The sequence below is a fragment of the Pristis pectinata genome, chromosome 1 (assembly GCF_009764475.1).
Source record: "Pristis pectinata isolate sPriPec2 chromosome 1, sPriPec2.1.pri, whole genome shotgun sequence".
NCBI lineage: Eukaryota > Metazoa > Chordata > Chondrichthyes > Rhinopristiformes > Pristidae > Pristis > Pristis pectinata.
Genome location: NC_067405.1, coordinates 57,578,793 through 57,596,323, shown reverse-complemented (window position 1 = coordinate 57,596,323; position 17,531 = coordinate 57,578,793). Strand labels below are relative to the sequence as shown.

Here is a 17,531-nt window from a genome sequence, read left to right as displayed (position 1 = left end):
TTTTTATATTGTGGAGCAAACACCAAGGGCTGAATGAGTTGTTTCTGCTTCTTTTTCTTAATGTTCTTGTGTATTCTCTGTGTGGAAAAGGGCATTTTAGAAAATGGGAGTGGAGTGGAATTGAGGGGAGGATGGGGGTGGGGTGTTCGTCCAATGGAATTCAAAGTTCTTTGCATTTAGCCTGGAAAAATTCAAAGTAATTCATTAGCTTAGCTAACTGTGAAAATGACAGTCAAAAATATTTCCCGTGAAAGTATCATTGCATTTCACAGCCATTAAACAATTACTATTTATGCTAGGTGGCAGATGATTCTCGCCATCCAGGGCCCCCAGTTATGCCCAGACCATCCAGTACATTTGGTACCATCAGTCGAAACCATGGTCAGGACCTGGTGCCAGTTGGTAAGTCACCCCTTTCTGCTTGCTTCGTGCAGATGTGTACAGCTGATGGTTTAATAGACTACTGTGGTAATGAGCCTCAAGTAATAGAATCCAGCTGATTCCCAATACTTTCATTATGCTGCCCATTAAACAGTGACAGATTTTGTTAATTTATTTTAAATATATTTATGTCAACAAACACTTTCCCCTGAAGGTGTTCCAATAATGTCCTGTCATGCCCCACATTGGCTTTCTTGTCAACAAATACTTCTAGCATTAGAAAAAGGCATTACCCTCTGGACACAATTGCTCAGTTTATGTGGCATTTTTCTTTACACTTTTGTCCTCTTGTTGATCAGTTTCTGTGCTGTGTCTGCTTCCAGCCACTGGGTGGTAGTAAATCACCTGAAGGGGTTCCAGCAGTGGGAACATTTCAAATGTGTATCAAAGCAGTATGGGCCTTTGAATTCTGATATTCATGGAACAACTTCAGCCTTTTCCATAAATGTTTGGTGCATATTGTATTTGACTTTATTCAAACTGTTCACTTTATTTCATATGTTTCAAAGTTCCAGTAGGAATAAAAGAGACACTTTTTGGAACGTTCATCAGCTATTGACCCTATTTACATGAAGTTGATGATGTTGGTTTCTTCTGACTAGTTTACATTTCACTGAGAAATAGGAGAATTTGTTATTCTGATTCATTCAAATCAAATGACTTAATGGCATATCTCAAAATAGTAATACATTTTGAGATTCCTGCTGTCTATTGAATCCATGGCATTGAATAATGTCTGTCTTAACTTAAATCTGGATGAGCTTGCTAGGCAATTTCTGGGTTTGATTTCTTGGCAATATGCTTGCATAAACACCCATATTCTAAAAATGTTACTTTAAGTTATTTTCAGAATTTGTTTACACTTTTTTTCTGTAATTAGTGAGTAAGCCTACAGCATTTGTTTTACATGATCCAACAATGCTAATTATTAAGGTGAAAATATTAGTTTCACTGGTTGCATTTTGGAGCAGCCTGCTCTAAAATCTTTGCTGGTCAGCAGGTGCTTTGGTTTAATACCACAGCGAAACTTATCGTTGCATTTTTATTCCATGAACCTATGCTTTTGAAATAATCAGATTAGTCCTCTTTTGCTGCATGACTTCATGTAACTGGGGTTATTTGGGAATGAACAAGAATAATTATTATTAATCTGTTGATTTTGGATGTCAGTAAATTTTGCCATTTAACTGCCTGGTACAAGATCGTTATTAGACTTGTGTGGTGATGCAAGGACTCGTTCGGTATATCGCATTTTAATCTGTACAGGCTGAGACCTGCAACTCAGAATGGTGGGACAGGAATTTGCATTGGTTGGTTCCCCCAGATACTGATCAGGACATCAGGGGGAGGCATTTCTTTGTGAAATTCAAGGCTAGATTATGCAGAGTATCTTTCCTGTTCATGCAGGCCTCCCCTCCCTTTTACCAAAGTATATGGAGAACAGATAAAAGTCAGATGGGACAAAGGGGTTCTGTCCAGCATGACATTAATTTTCTTAACTTTTGTTGACATGTCTTCAGACAACATGTTCCAATAAAAGTTACAAATTTGTTTTTGAGTAGATGGTATGAAACTTTCTCTAACTGTTGGGTCATTTCAGTTGCTCCAATGTGTAGATCAGTTCAGCATTCTCCATTTTATAATCCCTGACCTGATGAGATATTCTGTTGTTTTCAGCTTACAATGATAAAATTGTAGCATTTCTGCGTCAACCAAACATCTTTGAAATTCTTCAAGAGCGCCAGCCAGACCTTATCAGGAATCACTCACTCAGGTAATCCCATTGATTGTCCAAGTGGTGGTGCTGGTTATGTGATGCTGTACATTTTTTCGGTACAGTTACCCCTCCGATATTCCAGTCCCTGCATCTGTGCTGCAATGTTTTATAAGAAAGAAGAAAGAAAATGAATTTAAGCCCATCAAGCACTTTCTTCTCACAAAACATATACTATTATGGATCCTACTCGGTGCATTTCTTTTTTGAGGAAAGGTTCTGCGAAGTTTGGTGATCAAAAATTGGAAAGATCCTTGTTATTTTATTATTGGTAATTTATCCTTGGATATTTTCCTTGCCTTGGCATTTGTGTTGTCCCAGTGGCTGAAGAAACATCACGCCCCACATAACTTTAATGATTTTAGTGTATTCTAAACTTCAATTCTAATTTTAACCTGATAACCTCAATTTCTTTTAAAAGGTGTTAACCAAGCACCCATTGATTGCATTAATTAAAATTTGTTAACAAAAGATTTTGGAGAAGAATTCCTTCAAATCTTAAGTTGCTTTAATGCTTGTATGTTCAGTCCTCTAATTCTGTACACACTATTAACTTGCTTCTTTTCCTATACATGTTTCCCCAAAATTTAAAAAAAAATTCATACTTCTATTCAGGCATCTTCTTCACTTTGGAGGTTGACTAATTTTGCCTAATTTATCCAGAACTTGACCTCATGATTCATTTATACATTAATGGAATAACCTATTGAAATTTATGATCAGCTATCCTTGAGATGCACCTCAGTGTATGATGAGTTTTGATTATGACATCCTTGCAATGATTGGATGGTGATCAACCCCACCCTCCATTGTATGGATGCTCATAATCTGAATTTCAAATATCCTTACCACATGACGGCACCATCAGTGCCAGCATCAAATGTGAAATATTGCAAGAAAACACCATTCTACGATTAGTTGTGAATTCAGTGGACTTTGCCAAATATTAACTTACATTTTTTTTTGAAAAACTGTAACAATAATACTTATTGTTTAGTGCTCGCTGGCTGATGTGCAGCAAGTCCTCCTGTCCCTCCATCGGCAGGGTTACAATTGAGAGCTGATAGCTTGCCATCCAGTATGAATATAGTAACTGAGATAGTTTATATCCGGGTGGCAACTACATCACTCCAACTTGGGAGTAGCTTAACAAATTGCATTTCAGGATGAAGGGGGAAAGGACTTGCCTGACTTGGTTCAATCAAGTGTAAAGCTTCATTTTTTTGGGAGTCTTGCAATACAAGCTTTTATGATTGCAGTCTATGAAGTAAGATTAAAGTTCAAAAGTAACTTAACAGTTGCACTTACTGGCAGAAGTGTGGGTGGCTGGAAAACTGCAGTGGAATATTATGTCATCACTAGATTTAAGTAATGAATTGAGCACCAGATCTGTATCTGTTTATGCCACATGAAATATACTGATCAATAAAAAGTCTTTCATTTTTGCCATCCATAATCAATATTTATCAATTATAATGTAGTACACTACAATTTGTGGAATGGATGTGTGTATTGTAAAATATGGACTTCCAGAACAAGAGTTCAAAAGTTCTGTCCAGCTGACTGCTTGATTCCCCTTCACTCCATCTCTTCTCTCCATTAGCTATTTCTGTAATCCCTCCTCTATCTACTTCCCCCCCTCCCTAACTCCCCCCCACCTCCCCCTCTACCTCCCACCCAATCTAAGCCCCCCTCTAACTACCACCCCCAAGTACCTCCCCCCACCTCCCACCCTCGAATTACCTCCCCTGACAACTCCCCCACCTCCCCTCCCCTGTCCCCTCTCCCCTGCCCCCTCCACACCCTCTCCTCTGCCCCCTTCTCCCTGCCCCCTCCCACCTCCCTCTCCCCCCCCATTCCTTCCCCCCCCCTTATGCCACTCTCTTCTCATCTCCTAACTTTTCCTGTCCCTTACAGCGCCGCCTCTTCCCCCTGCCCCTACCTTGTGCTGCACCAACTTCTCCCCACCTCAGTGCCACCTGGGCAGTGTGGGGACGGCTGTATTGTGTTTTGCAAGGTGGGTTTGTAACACTTGTCTCTGCACAATCATATTCTAAACAGGCCTTTCAATTGTAATTCATTTCCAGGCCTTCAGCCTGCAGAGCCTCTGATTTCAGAGGGTTTGTTATGGCAGTGTGAATCTTCCAGTTGTGGGTTTATGAAGTACCAATGGGACAATTTCAGATCCTCAATGGTGACATTATATCTTTGTGTCAGACACTGGCTTCGAATTAATCTTCTGTTTACAGGATGTGTTACCTCTGACATGTTCCTGCGTCTTAAATCTCTGACAAAAAAAAGAGGTGCACCAGAACGCTCTGGTGATGTTCTAATTGGGAGGTGTCCTCCTACCCTTGTTACCTCCCCACAGACATTATTTCTGAAATCAATAGCCCATGAGAGTTATGAATATGAATGTGCTTCCAGTAATTATGTGGCACACATGGATGTGTTTGAACTGGGCTCTTGCATCAGTCATAGTCCTACTGGGAGCTGCTAATCTGATTCTTACTGCTGAGTTTGTAAGTAGAGAAGGCAGTATAATGTACAGCAGTGACTGGTCAAAGCTTCTTTGAAGGACAAGATCAGCAGGGAATCGCCACAATGTCCAAGTTCCCCTCCAAGACATACAGTGTCCTGACTTGGACGTATCCCTGTTCCTGCATAGTTGCCTGGTCAAAATCCTAGAGCTTCTTCCCTCTCTATAACAGCACTGTGGGAGTGTCTTCACCAATGGCTGTGGTTCAAGAGGTAGCAATTAACCAGACACATTCACATCCCGTGAATGCAACTTCTGATAAAGCATGTTTCAGAGAGGTCTATTAAATTCAACATGACATGAATTAACAAAAAAGGTGTAATTTACAAAATTAAACATTACAGCTATTGCACAAGACATTAGGTTTTGTAGCTGGATCCTGCTTTTGCTGTTTTGTTGGATGATGAATTTGGTCATTTATTGCACCTATCTTGTCACTTATTTGTGTGTTTTGATAGTCTGTGGAAGGTTGTACTCTGTTATGGGTGATTATATTTTAAAGAATGTAAGGATTTATTACTTTGTCTTAAATGCCAGACAATTTAAATAGCTTATGTATTGTTTTTCCAACAATATTGCATGATTTCATTGATAGTGTAAAGTTATGTCACCTTTCGGAAGTTGTGTTTGTGCTGCTCTTTTATCCACGTTAGAAAATAGCTTTTAAATATTGATGGACTGTGTGATCAGTACTGTATTTAACTTCACCTCCAATCGTGCACTGGTCCAAAAGAAGCAAAAGTAGTGTATAACAGCCTCAGTTTGAGAATAACTGTATCTTCTCAGGAATGACATCTCCTGACGCCGGCTGTGATCTAGTTAAGTTATTGAAATCCCACTGTGGGACTAGGGTTCTCAGCACTGTAGTGTTAAAAGTTGCAAATGATAGAGAAAGTTTTGTGATGTTTTAGTATAAAACTGACATTCTGTGCGCATTTCTTTTGAAGTAACTGCTTGTATCTTAGTTATGTATTCCTTCTAAATAATTTTCCAGTCAAAATTTTCACATATTAAGACTACTTTGTCCTCTGAGTGTCTCTGTAGTTATGTGGTTATTGAAGTAAATACATTAGTTTTAACATAACAAATATTTGCCACAGTCGGTATCGAATTTTAAAATCGGGACATTGAAGAAAAAGTCAAATAGCATAATTGGAGTGTTGGTCGCCTTTTCAATGCTGTGAAATTAAATCAGAAACACTCAGCAGGTCAGGCAGTAGAGATTTAACCTTTGGTGAACTTTTCCCAGAACTGGAAGAAGTTAAAGCCAAGTTTTAATGGGATGGGAAGATAAGGATGAAAAAAAGTGTGTGATAAAGTGCAGGAGTTGACAGAAGGGATGATGATGTATTACCAAATAGGGGTGGTTATGAGAATGCAGTAAATCAAAAGATCATGATCTGAAATTGTTGAATTCACTCTTGCATTTGAAAGGCTGTAATGTGCCCAGTCAAACCTGAGATGCTGCTGCTTGAACTTGCATTGAGCTCCTTTGGGATGATTAAGGGATTGTGAGATGTCTGGGAGTTGGAGACAGAATTATAGTTGTAGGTGCATGGAAAATCTACTTATGATGCCCTGATATTCTGTGGTGGAGTTATGGTCTATAGGGAGTAAGAGAAGGTGTCAGAAAGATGCACAAAGCCACTGCAAGCAAAGGTTGGTCACTAAACCTTCCTGTTTGATGACAAATTGGAGTGCTGCAAATTGACAGAGTGTTGGTTAGGGAAGCAGTGCAAAACTGAGGCAATGATATGCTGTTAGAGAGGGTAATTGGTCAGAGATAGGATCACCAGTGGATGGAAAGTTTTTAAGATGAAGGAGAGTCAGCTGTGGGGATGAAAACTCCTGGCTGAAGAAGTGGGCATGGAAGCAAGAAGAAGAGCTCAGTATTTTGTTGAGCCTGAGGTTCATGAAAGTGGGGTTACACCGGGATGAAGATGAAAAGTGGAGCCATGAAGGGAGTAGTGGTGGAGCAGCAGGAAGAGCACTGGGGTCAGCAAAAGGGATATAACAAAACTATATAATTGTCTGTTTGTGCCCTTCCCAAAATCTTGTTTGAGGCTGGGGAATCATTGTGAACCCTTTGTTTGTATGAAGATAGAGAATTTGAGAAGAAGAGAACTTTCTGTTTATCTCTGCTTCCACCTACAAATGTACACTGACTGGTTTACCGGGACATAAAGCCTGCATCAGTGGAAATATTATGAGCCAATTAAAAGAGAACTATTTTTAATTATTGTGCTCAGAGAAGATGGAGCTTTTATTTTTAAGAGTAGAAACAGGCAATGTATATTTGCTCACTTACACATGGGAATGTACTTGTGCTGGCTTCCATTCTTCGCTCTCCTTCTGTATTAACAATCCATATTATACTATTTTGTATTGATTGGTGTGCTTTATCAGCTGCTCTCTGTAAATGAACAGAAAAGTAATTGTGACACTGACTTTGTTGAAGAGCTTGTATTTGCGATTGATTTGGCAAATGGGGCTGCTTACAAATTTACATAAACATGATCGTCAACATGGTGACATCACATCGTAGTGGGCTATACACGTATAGTCCCACAGCCTGGGAGCTCAGGGGGTAGGTAGTTCCCAAATGGAGGGAATTGATCTGTCTGTTCTTTTCAATACAACATTGACAGGGAAATGCAAATGCAAGACTGAGTGCATGAAGACCAAGAATGAATGTTATAAAAAAAAAAGTTGGATTTTTTAAAAATAAAAACAAAAACAGCAAGTCCAGCAAGCTGTATGACTCAATCTGGGGAAATTGGAGGTTGCATTGTTGGTTTGGCTAAAGGTAATAGAGATTGTGAACTGTGAATGTGTGCACAGCTTATTTTGAATATCTGAGATAACAAAGTTTACTCATTCACTTTAAAGTGTTTTTCATAGTTGTACTGGTGGTCTTAGATTTTTATTTCAGTTTTCTGTCTATAAATGCCATAAAACCCATAATGCAAAGTGGTCCAGTTCACTTTGGCCTCGCATGTTACTGTCCCTCCTGTCTGTCCAATCTTATGAGGTGAGTCTAAGTCATGATTTGAAATACTCATCTGGCATGACACAAAACGTTTCATTGGCATAGGCAGAGGTGCACATTAGTGAACACGAAGTCTTCTGCTTGGTATCTCACCCAGTAAAACTGCATGCGGTATTTTCCACAGCTGTGATTATGCCATGTGGATTTGATGGAAAATTCAGACAGACTTGCTCCATCAATAAATGAGATTGTTCCTGCTAAAGTAACGGTAGCATCTCACAAGTGGCCGTAAAATTGGCTGTATTTGTGCAGTAAGTTATGCAGTTAAATGCATTCAGAACAAATGAGTAATAGGAATAATGAGGATTATTTGTGTGGGGACAGGTAATGTTGTCTTAACTAAAAGACAATAATCTATCAATGCTGGTTGTCTTTCTTTTGTTTAAAAAAAACACATAATGCCAGTTATGTAAATACTCTGCCACACCAGTGCAAAAAGAAGCAAGTTTACAGCCATGGCGACCTAGTAATTGATTTGGACGGATGATTATAATTCTGCACAGGACTGTCATCAGTGCCATAAAAAGGATAAGCTCATAAGTCAGTTTTGCTACCTGAAATGAGCTGCCAAAAGCATGAAGGGCATCAGTGAAAAGAAACAGTGCAAAACCCTTCCTTGACAGGAAGCACAATGCTGAAATGAGTGACTCTTAGACACACCAGCATGTCATCCCACCTTTATCAAACAGTGTTTGCAGCCCCATTTGTAATCACCACTGACCCTTATCTCATCTATCCTGTGCTTGGTTGTTTGCATGGTGTGTACTCTGATTTGTTTTCTGAGGATATTATTGGATTGTTTGGACATTTCCATAGGGAGAAGATTCAGTTCATCAGAAGCGAGGGAACGAGTGGACTGGGGCGATTATCCAGTGACGCAGATCTTGTTATGCTGTTAAGGTAGGTGCAGTTGTCAATCCAGCCTAATACTTGCAGACAAAGGAACATGGGGCAGGAACATCTAACTGCTGTTGGGAATCTCTCCATCTGTGAATCCTGCATTGCGCTGGACTCATTGGCACACGGGAGGTTTTGTGTACGCATCTATATGGGTCAGAATTAAAGACACGACTCCATGCCAAAAGACTCACTTCACAGATCAATGAATAATGGAAAGGAGCAAAAAAAATAAACTGCTGGAGGAACTCGGTGTCTGTGAAGAAATGGTTGATATCTGGGGTCGGGACCCTACATCAGGACTGGGAGTGTTGGGGGAAGATAGCCAGTATAAAGTGGTGAGAGGGAGGGGTGAGATGGGGAGTGCTGGTGGAATCAGGTGAAGAAAAAGAAGATGGACTGATGGAGCCAGGTTGGGGGAGGGGGAAGGTAGAGACAGGCTGGAAGATGGAATAATGGAAAGGTCTGAAGTGTTTTTGGGTGGCCCTGTGACACAGTCCGTAGAGTTGCTGCCTCACAGCTGCAGCAACTTGGGTTCGATCCTGACCTCCGGCGCTGTGTGTATGTGGAGTTTGCACGTTATCCCTGTGACCGTGTGGGTTTCCAGGTGCGTTGGTTTTCTCCCACATCCCAAAGATGTGCATGGTGATAGATAAATTGGCCTCTGCAAATTTCTCCCGGTGTGCAGATGAGAGTTATAATCTGGAGAGTTGATGGGAATAAGGGAAAAATTAAAAAGGGTATTAGTGTCAGCACAGTCACAATGGGCAAAAGATTTCAAGATAGATTTGGAAGTGAAATTGTAATGGGAAAAATAGCCTCAGGAAACTTGTACTTTGATAGTGTGAATTGAAGGATAGGCAGGGGCTATTTGGAGCCTGCCTGCTCATTTTGGAGTGCTGCAACAAAATAGCGAAACAGGAGAGTGCTTTCATCTATTTATTAAAACAATTGATTCAGTTAACTATGGAGTAGTATAGTGTTCATTCACTTCACTTAGATTTCGGCATTTGTTGATTTCAGCTCCCCAGTTGTTCTGAGTAAATAGTGTAACATGACCAATATATTTTTGTGTGTTACTTTTTATCGGTTTACATAAATCACTGAGGCAACTATTGATTGGAACAATGAACTTAAATCTGCGGGAACATTGTTTTCCAGCTGGATTGTCCTAAAGATCGATAATTCCCACTATCTACACTTGTTGATTAGACCTCTCGGTTAACCCTTGTTTTTCAAAAAGTTAGCAAAACATCAGCTATTTCTACAAAAAAAAAAGTTTCCTTGACCAGAAGTTCTTATTGTGAACTGTATCATCATTTGCTTTTATCAAGAGTTTCCAACAAATTCATGGAAGTTCACCTTTTATCCCAGATGTAATTTTGGTAGAACTAATAAGACCAATATTGAAAGCTTAGATTCTCATAATAAAAACCGAAAAACTCAGTAGGTCGGGCAGCATCTGTGGAAAGAAAAACATTTCAGGTCAAAGATACTTCATCAGAATTGAGAAAGAAAAAGCAGGTTAGTTGCAGTAGCAGAGAATGTAGGGAAGGGCAATGGATGCAGCAAAGGGAACGTCTGTAATAGCATGAAATGATGAAGCCCTTGAATGGACAGTTAAGCTCCTTTTGTCTGTGTAATGTATTCCGCCCCCACCCACCCCTGCCCCCCAATCATATGGCACTTTCCCATGCAACCACAGGAGGTACAATAGAATCCAGGTTTGGGTTTACCAGAATGATGCACGTATGCAGCAGAATTCCTCAAACCAGGAGTTACTCTCTATGCTGATTACATATCAGTTGAGCTGCTTAACTGGTGTAAAATTACATGGACTCTTTTGGAGATGTTTGCCAAGAAGCACGTTATGAAACTGTTTGCCCAAAATAGGGCTGTATGATGGACCTGGAGCAGTGAAGCTTTGAGGTAATTGGTGGATGAGGATCTTGGCAGCATATGAGCTGAGGTAGGGTAACTTTACTGGGATGGAAATACTTGGTCATAATATTCGACAGGTGGTCCAAAGCTCGCTTAGGGAAACAAAGGTGATGGACTTCAATCTTCCCAATATTTAGCTATGGGAAGTTTTTGCTCATCTGAGTTTGAAACAATCTACCAATAAAACAATCACTTACTTTCCCTTTTCCCTATCTCACTTAAACCCCATTAGTTTGGCCTAAAGCTGTTTATAATATGAAAATAAACCAAAAATACTGGAAATGCTTCAGGTCTGGAACATATGTGGAGAGAGTTGAACTTTGAAAGAAAAACTTAGTATCATTGCCTCAACTTTAAATTGTAAAATATTCTATGCAGTTGTAAAAATTATGAAAAGGAAATGGATATTTTTTTAATGATGATTTGTGCTTTGTTATCTCTCCTACTTAGCTTGTTTGAAGACGAGATTATGTCCTATGTCCCGCCTCATGCCTTACTTCACCCCAGTTATTGCCAGTCTCCACGTGGTTCCCCTGTATCATCACCTCAGAATTCCCCAGGTAAATGAAAGATAATCTGACCATGTTACAACAAAAGTAATGAATTCTCAGAGAAAATGTAAATAAGGACAATCCTCTATTCAGCACATAGCAATAACACAGTTCCTGTAGAGAGATTTATCACCCATGCTGATTAGCTACCATATTTGAATGTAAAGCCATTCTTGATTAAGTAGAGTTCCAAGAAATAAGCTGAAACATCCATAAGGGGAAATAATCAAATAAAGGGAGAGGTGTAAAGGATCCAGAAGGAAAATTTAGAAAGCCAGAATTAAATTACAAACCTTAGTTAACCAGTAAGGAATCTTAATTGCCAAGATATGTTACCCTATAAATATTTTATTGTCTATGACAGTGACATTACTACTGATTTATCTGGAAGAAATTTTAATTAAAGAAGAGAGTGGGGAAATAATAGTATTGCAGTCTACTTGAGGAAGGATTAAAGGATTTACTGAAATGTGAGAGCTGTCTAAGTTCAGATATTTCTATGAAATGATTAATATACTGAGTGCATAGGGCTTCCCATGTTGGCTGCACAGGTTTACTTTGTTAATTAAAGACTGGCTTTGGCCAGCTGTGGTTCCTCTTAACAGTAAAGATGGTCTGAACTTTTGCATAAAGTATTGTACAGTAAAATATTTTGCCAATAAAAAAATTTATTATGAGAGGTTGATTTTGGATGGCTATCTTTTGTTTTGAGTGAAGTATCCAAAACTTTCTTATCAGGAAATACAAGGATAGTTGTGCTAGCGAGGATTTTTTTTGTGTGAGTGTGTAACACGTATTGCAAAGTTGTTGTGCTTCCATTATATTTTATTTAGATTTGCCAATAATCAGTGGGTCACTTCTAGTTCACTTAAATGGGATAAAAACATAGTGTTGGAAATAATCAGGTAATCAGAACTTCTGATTAAAGATCATCACCGTTAAACATTATCTCTGTTATTCTCTCCACAGTTACTGCATGACCTGCTTAGTATTTCTTGCATTTTCTGTTTTTATTTCAGATTCCTTGCATTCACATTCTGAATTTTTCAGAATTATCTTATTTCTGATTGGTTCTGCAAAAGAATATAATATTAAGACAGAATTGACCCTATTTCCAGCTCATGCCCTTGCAGTGCAAGACACTGGTGACTCCTTTCAACACTTTGATAGCAAAGAAGCATCATGGCATTTAAATAAAATTGATTCAGTGCAAACTGAAAAATAGGAGAGAAAATTAACCATTTAATCCCATTACTTTTTTCCCCCTTTAAACTTTCTTACATGTTTTCAAATTGGCAATGAATGGAATCATCCCTGTCATGCGCAGTAGCACAGTGGACAAGAACATAAGAGCAGGAGCAGGCCACCAAGCCCCTCAAGTCTGCCCACCATTCAATATGATCATGGCTGATCTATGCTGTCCTCAACTCCTCTTCTGTGCCAGTTCACCATAATCCTCAATTCCTCAACCTTTCAAATATTTATGTATCTAATGATCTGGCCTCCACCATCCTTGGGGGACAGAGAATTCTTGAGAATCGCTACTCCCAGAGTGAAGAAATTTCTATGCTCCTCAGTTTTAAGTGACTGGCCCATCCTCCTTGCTTGGTGGTGTGTCCTTTAGAACCTTTAAACAAGTCAGAGATAAAACATAAGATGCATCATCCCCATTTTATTCAGCATCTAAAGGAGAAAGAGGTTAATTTTTGACAATGAACCCTTTATCAGTACAGCATTGAAGTGAATTAGAAGTGATTGATTTGGTTGTTTACAAATCTTACACTTTATATAAAGTCTAATGGGATATGCAACAGCAACATCTGCTGTTAAACTTTCAGCTATTCACCATAGTAGTTTCACACGTCATGAAGCCTTGTCATGGGGATAATGAAGGTATTTTTGGCTGAGTTTTAAACACTTTCTTTTTACAGGTACCCAGAGAGCCAATGCCCGAGCTCCAGCTCCTTACAAGAGGGACTTCGAAGCGAAGCTTAGAAACTTCTACAGAAAGCTTGAAACAAAAGGATATGGACAAGGACCAGGAAAGTTAAAGTGAGTTAGTTACAGGGGAAAACTGAGAAAGCACCGCACTGAGGTGTGAATGTTCAGGTGTTAATAGAAATGTCTGTAATTTAATGAACCTGATACAGTATGTAGTTTTTGACCAGTGACTCTTGTGTTGAGTGAATGTTATTCTGATGTTTTATATCAGAAAATACTTAGATTTAGATATCTTTATTAGTGACATGTACATTGAAACACACAGTGAAATGCATCTTTTGTGTAGAGTGTTCTGGGGGTAGCCAGCAAGTGTTGCCATGCTTCTGGCGCCAATGTAGCATGCCCACAACTTCCTAACCCATGTGTCTTTGGAATGTGGGGGGAAACTGGAGCACCCAGAGGAAATCCACACAGACACGGGGAGAATGTACAAACTCCTTACAGACAGTGGCGGGAATTGAACCCAGGTCGCGGGCGCTGTAATAGCATTATGCTAACTGCTACAGTTCTGTGCCTGCCCTAACGTACAGACTCCTGTGCAAACTACTTGTCAACAGTGATGAACATAAGAAACCACATTCTTGTTTTAATTTGAAGAAGATGCTATTTTGTTTTGAGGCATTGCATTACCCTCTCCTCACTCATTTGATCTACATTGTATTGCATCATCCTGAGATGGTGGCTTTATATTACACCTCTTGAAAATCCAGCTGGTATGATGCTGGTGAATGTGGCCATAGGTGATTACCACCTCCAGAAAAAGAGTAGCAAATAGTCTGGGATCCAGGAAATTGACTCAGTGGACATGTACATTCTCATCTGAGATAAAACTGAGATTTACATGGCTTGTTCTAGAATTGCTCATTTTCAAATATAAACAAATACATTTTTATCATCTTTTATAATAAAGGTTGATTATCAGAAGGGATCACTTACTTGAAGATGCATTCAATCAAATTATGGGCTGTTCCAGGAAAGATCTTCAAAGAAATAAACTCTATGTTACATTTGTTGGGGAGGAAGGGTGAGTATGTGGACAAATTAGCATAGTGTTATTAAAATCTGAACCATGTTTAATATTGGATGTGGCCAGGATTTAATAAATGAAACCTTCTTTGTCATTCACATTTGGTCCCGCATAGTTTATGTATACTTGTGCATAAGGTGATCGATAACTATTAGAAATTCATTACCTAGTACCACTGAAATGGAATAAGATTTCTGATTTCTATTGAGTTCATTCCACTTTCCACATGTTATGCATGCCTTACAAACATGCAGTGCTTATAATCACTGAAAGGATAAGCAAACCAACATTTGTAACCTCCCCCAGCTCACTATCCCCAGCCTTGAGGCCCTGTTGGCAGACCTCGTAATTTGCATGTCCAATACCAGACCCCTGAAGCAGTACTCTATTCTGAGGTGTGCCACAGGAAGAGATTACTCGGTGAACAGAGAAAAAGATTCATGGAGACACAAGAGAAGGCAGATGCTGGAATCCGGAGCAAATAACAAACTGCTGAAGTAACTCAGCAGATCAAACAGCATCTGAAGGGGGAAAGGAATTGTTGACATTTCAGGTTGAGAGAAGGTTCATAGATGGGTTCAAAGCTTCCTTGGAAATAATTGCAGCAGCCCCACTGTCTCCTGGGAACCTCTGGCCCATGGCTACTCAAAGTGGAGAAGCAGCATTCAGGATGGTATTGAGAACTCAGAGTCCATGTATCCCAAGCACAGAAGCCCTTCATAAACTGTGGAAGGAACAAATTTCCTTACACACCACCCACTTGCTTGCCCTGTCGGGCACCTCCTGCCTCCTGTGTGAAAGAATCAACAGTTCCCATATTGACCTCATCAGTTATCTCAAAACTCACACAATCAGAGTGGAAGCAATTCATCCTTGATCCGGAGGGACTTCCAAATAAGAAGGAGCAGCTTATACTTGTCTGACTGTAAACAATATTGACAGCTTGTGCTTATGTAGTGCTTCTAATGTCATAAACAACCCAAGGCACTATGTAGAAATGTAATCAAACAAAATTCGACATTTTGCCGCCAAAAGATAAATTGGCAAATGACAAATGATTGGACGTGGAGATGCTTCTTAAAACTATCTCAAAGGAGAAATGGGAGCTAGAAGTTTAGAGAGGGAATTTCAACATTTGAGGCTGTGGCAACTGGAGGCATAGCTGCTAGTAGTCAAGTGATTGATGTTGAGGATGTTCAGGTGGCTAGAATTGGGGAACCACAGATATCACAGAGCACTGCACAGAGTTAGTGAGGGGAAAGACCATTTGAGGGATTTGAAAATCAGGATGAACATTTTAAAATCAAGGTCTTGCTCAGCTGGAGCCCAGTGGGGGTCAGTAAGCACAGGGTGATGGATGATCAGGACTTAATGCAGGCTGACTGATGGGCAGCACTGTTTTGGTTGACCTTAAGTTTACTGAGGATAAAATGAAGGAGGCTGGCCAGGAATTACTTAAAATAGTCAAGAAAAGGGGTTACAGGAAAATGTGAATTCACAGCATCAGATGAGGCAGAGGCAGGAATCAGATTTATTATTGCTGACGTGATGTGAAATTTGTTATTTTGCAGCAGCAGTACGGTGCAAAGACACAAAATCTATAAATTACAAAAATAAATAAATAGTGCAAAGAAAAAAGAATAATGAGGTAATGTTCATGGATCATTCAGAAATCTGATGCAGAGGGAAAGAAGCTATTCCTGATTCAATGAATTTGGATCTTCAGGCTCCTTGTACCTCCTCCCCAATGGGATTAATGAGAAGAGAATGTCCCTGGATGGTGAGGGTCCTTAATGATTGATGCCGCTGCCTTGAGGTACCGCCTCTTGAAGGTGTCCTCGATGGCAGGGAGGGTTGTGCCCATTGATGGAGCTGGCTGAGTCTACAACCCTCTGCAGCCTCTTGCGATCCTGTGCATTGGAGGCGCCATACCAGGCGGTGATGAAACCAGTCAGGATGCTCTCCAATGTAACATCTGTAGAAATTTGAAAGAGCCTTTGGTAACATACCAAATCTCCTCAAACTACTAATGGAGTAGAAGCTGCTGGCATGCTTTCTTCATGATTGCATTAATGTGTTGGGCCCAGGATAGATCCTCTGAGATGTTGGTCGCCCAAAACTTGAAGCTGGCTCACCCTTTCCACTGCTGACCCCTCAATGAGGACTGGTGTGCATTCTCCCAGCTTCCCCTTCCTGAAGTACATAATCAGTTCCTTGGTCTTGCTGACATTGAGCGCAAGGTTGTTGTTGTTGCGACGCCACTCAACCAGCCGATCTATCTCATTCCTGCAAGCCTCCTCATCTGCCTAGAACAGCAGTGTCATTGGTGAATTTATAGATGGTGTTTGAGCTGTGCTAGCCACACAGTCATGAGTGTGGAGAGAGTAGAGTATAGGAGAGGAGTTGGGCAATGTAACAGAGGTGGGCTTAGGCTGTTTTAGTGAATGCATGGATATGTGGCCTAAAGCGCATTGAGTGGTCAGATACAAGGTAAAAGTTGCAAATAGTTTGGTTCAGTATCATACTGTTACCAGAGGAATGGAATCAGTGGCTAAGGAGCAGTGTTTGAGGTGGGACTCACTCCAGTTAGTGTTACTAACCTAAACAGTTTCTTGTTATAATTCAGATCATGTAGTTCAGCGTAATGAATACACATGATTAGTGCAAATTTCTCATTGTGATTTCAGTGCTGGCTAAAAGCCTTTCAGCTGTCACCTTGTGTAATAAGTAAATGGCTTTTCAAAGAGAAAATTAGAAAATAATGACTTGCATTTACGTGGTACCTTTTCTTGTTATCGAGTCTTTTCAAAGCATTTTAAACAATGAACTATTTTTTAACACAGTGACTGTGTAATATGTAGGCAATTCAAACAGCCATTCTCCATTATAATACTGCAAATAGCAGGGAGATATTTTTGGTGATGTTAATTGAAGGAGTATTGTCAGCCAGGACACTCAGCAAAATTTCTCCCCTTCACTGAATAGTGCCTTGGCATCTTTAATATGCACCCAAACAAGCAAATTAAACCTCAAATTTAAGGTCTTAGACAAAGAATGGTGGCTCTGAAAGCACTCCCTTGGCATTGCACTGAAGTTTTTGCCTTGACTAGTCCATTTGTGACACTGAAATAACCTGAAAACTATAGTTGACCATCCTTTCTGGCCTTTATAATAAGCTGATATTGTTAACAATTCTTTCTCATCAGGAACCTCAAAACAAGTCTTCATCACCCCTCTCTCATAAACCTAACCTTTTGACCCTCTGGCCATGTGAACCAATGCTCCATCTCCAATCTTCCTTTACGACTTTC

The 17,531-nt window shown here is 39.9% G+C and overlaps 1 protein-coding gene across 6 annotated transcripts in view; it reads left to right on the top strand.

Annotated features, from left to right (window-relative positions):
- The window catches only part of LOC127572950 (E3 ubiquitin-protein ligase HECW2-like), a 240,085-nt gene that overhangs the window by 180,493 nt on the left and 42,061 nt on the right, over positions 1-17,531 (top strand). For all 6 annotated transcript variants that reach the window (XM_052020685.1, XM_052020693.1, XM_052020678.1 and 3 more), the window contains 6 exons: positions 300-402; positions 2,119-2,215; positions 8,620-8,703; positions 11,092-11,201; positions 13,124-13,244; positions 14,104-14,217. In XM_052020685.1, the coding sequence (XP_051876645.1) occupies positions 300-402; positions 2,119-2,215; positions 8,620-8,703; positions 11,092-11,201; positions 13,124-13,244; positions 14,104-14,217 (629 nt within the window). The remainder of the gene's footprint in view (positions 1-299; positions 403-2,118; positions 2,216-8,619; positions 8,704-11,091; positions 11,202-13,123; positions 13,245-14,103; positions 14,218-17,531) is intronic.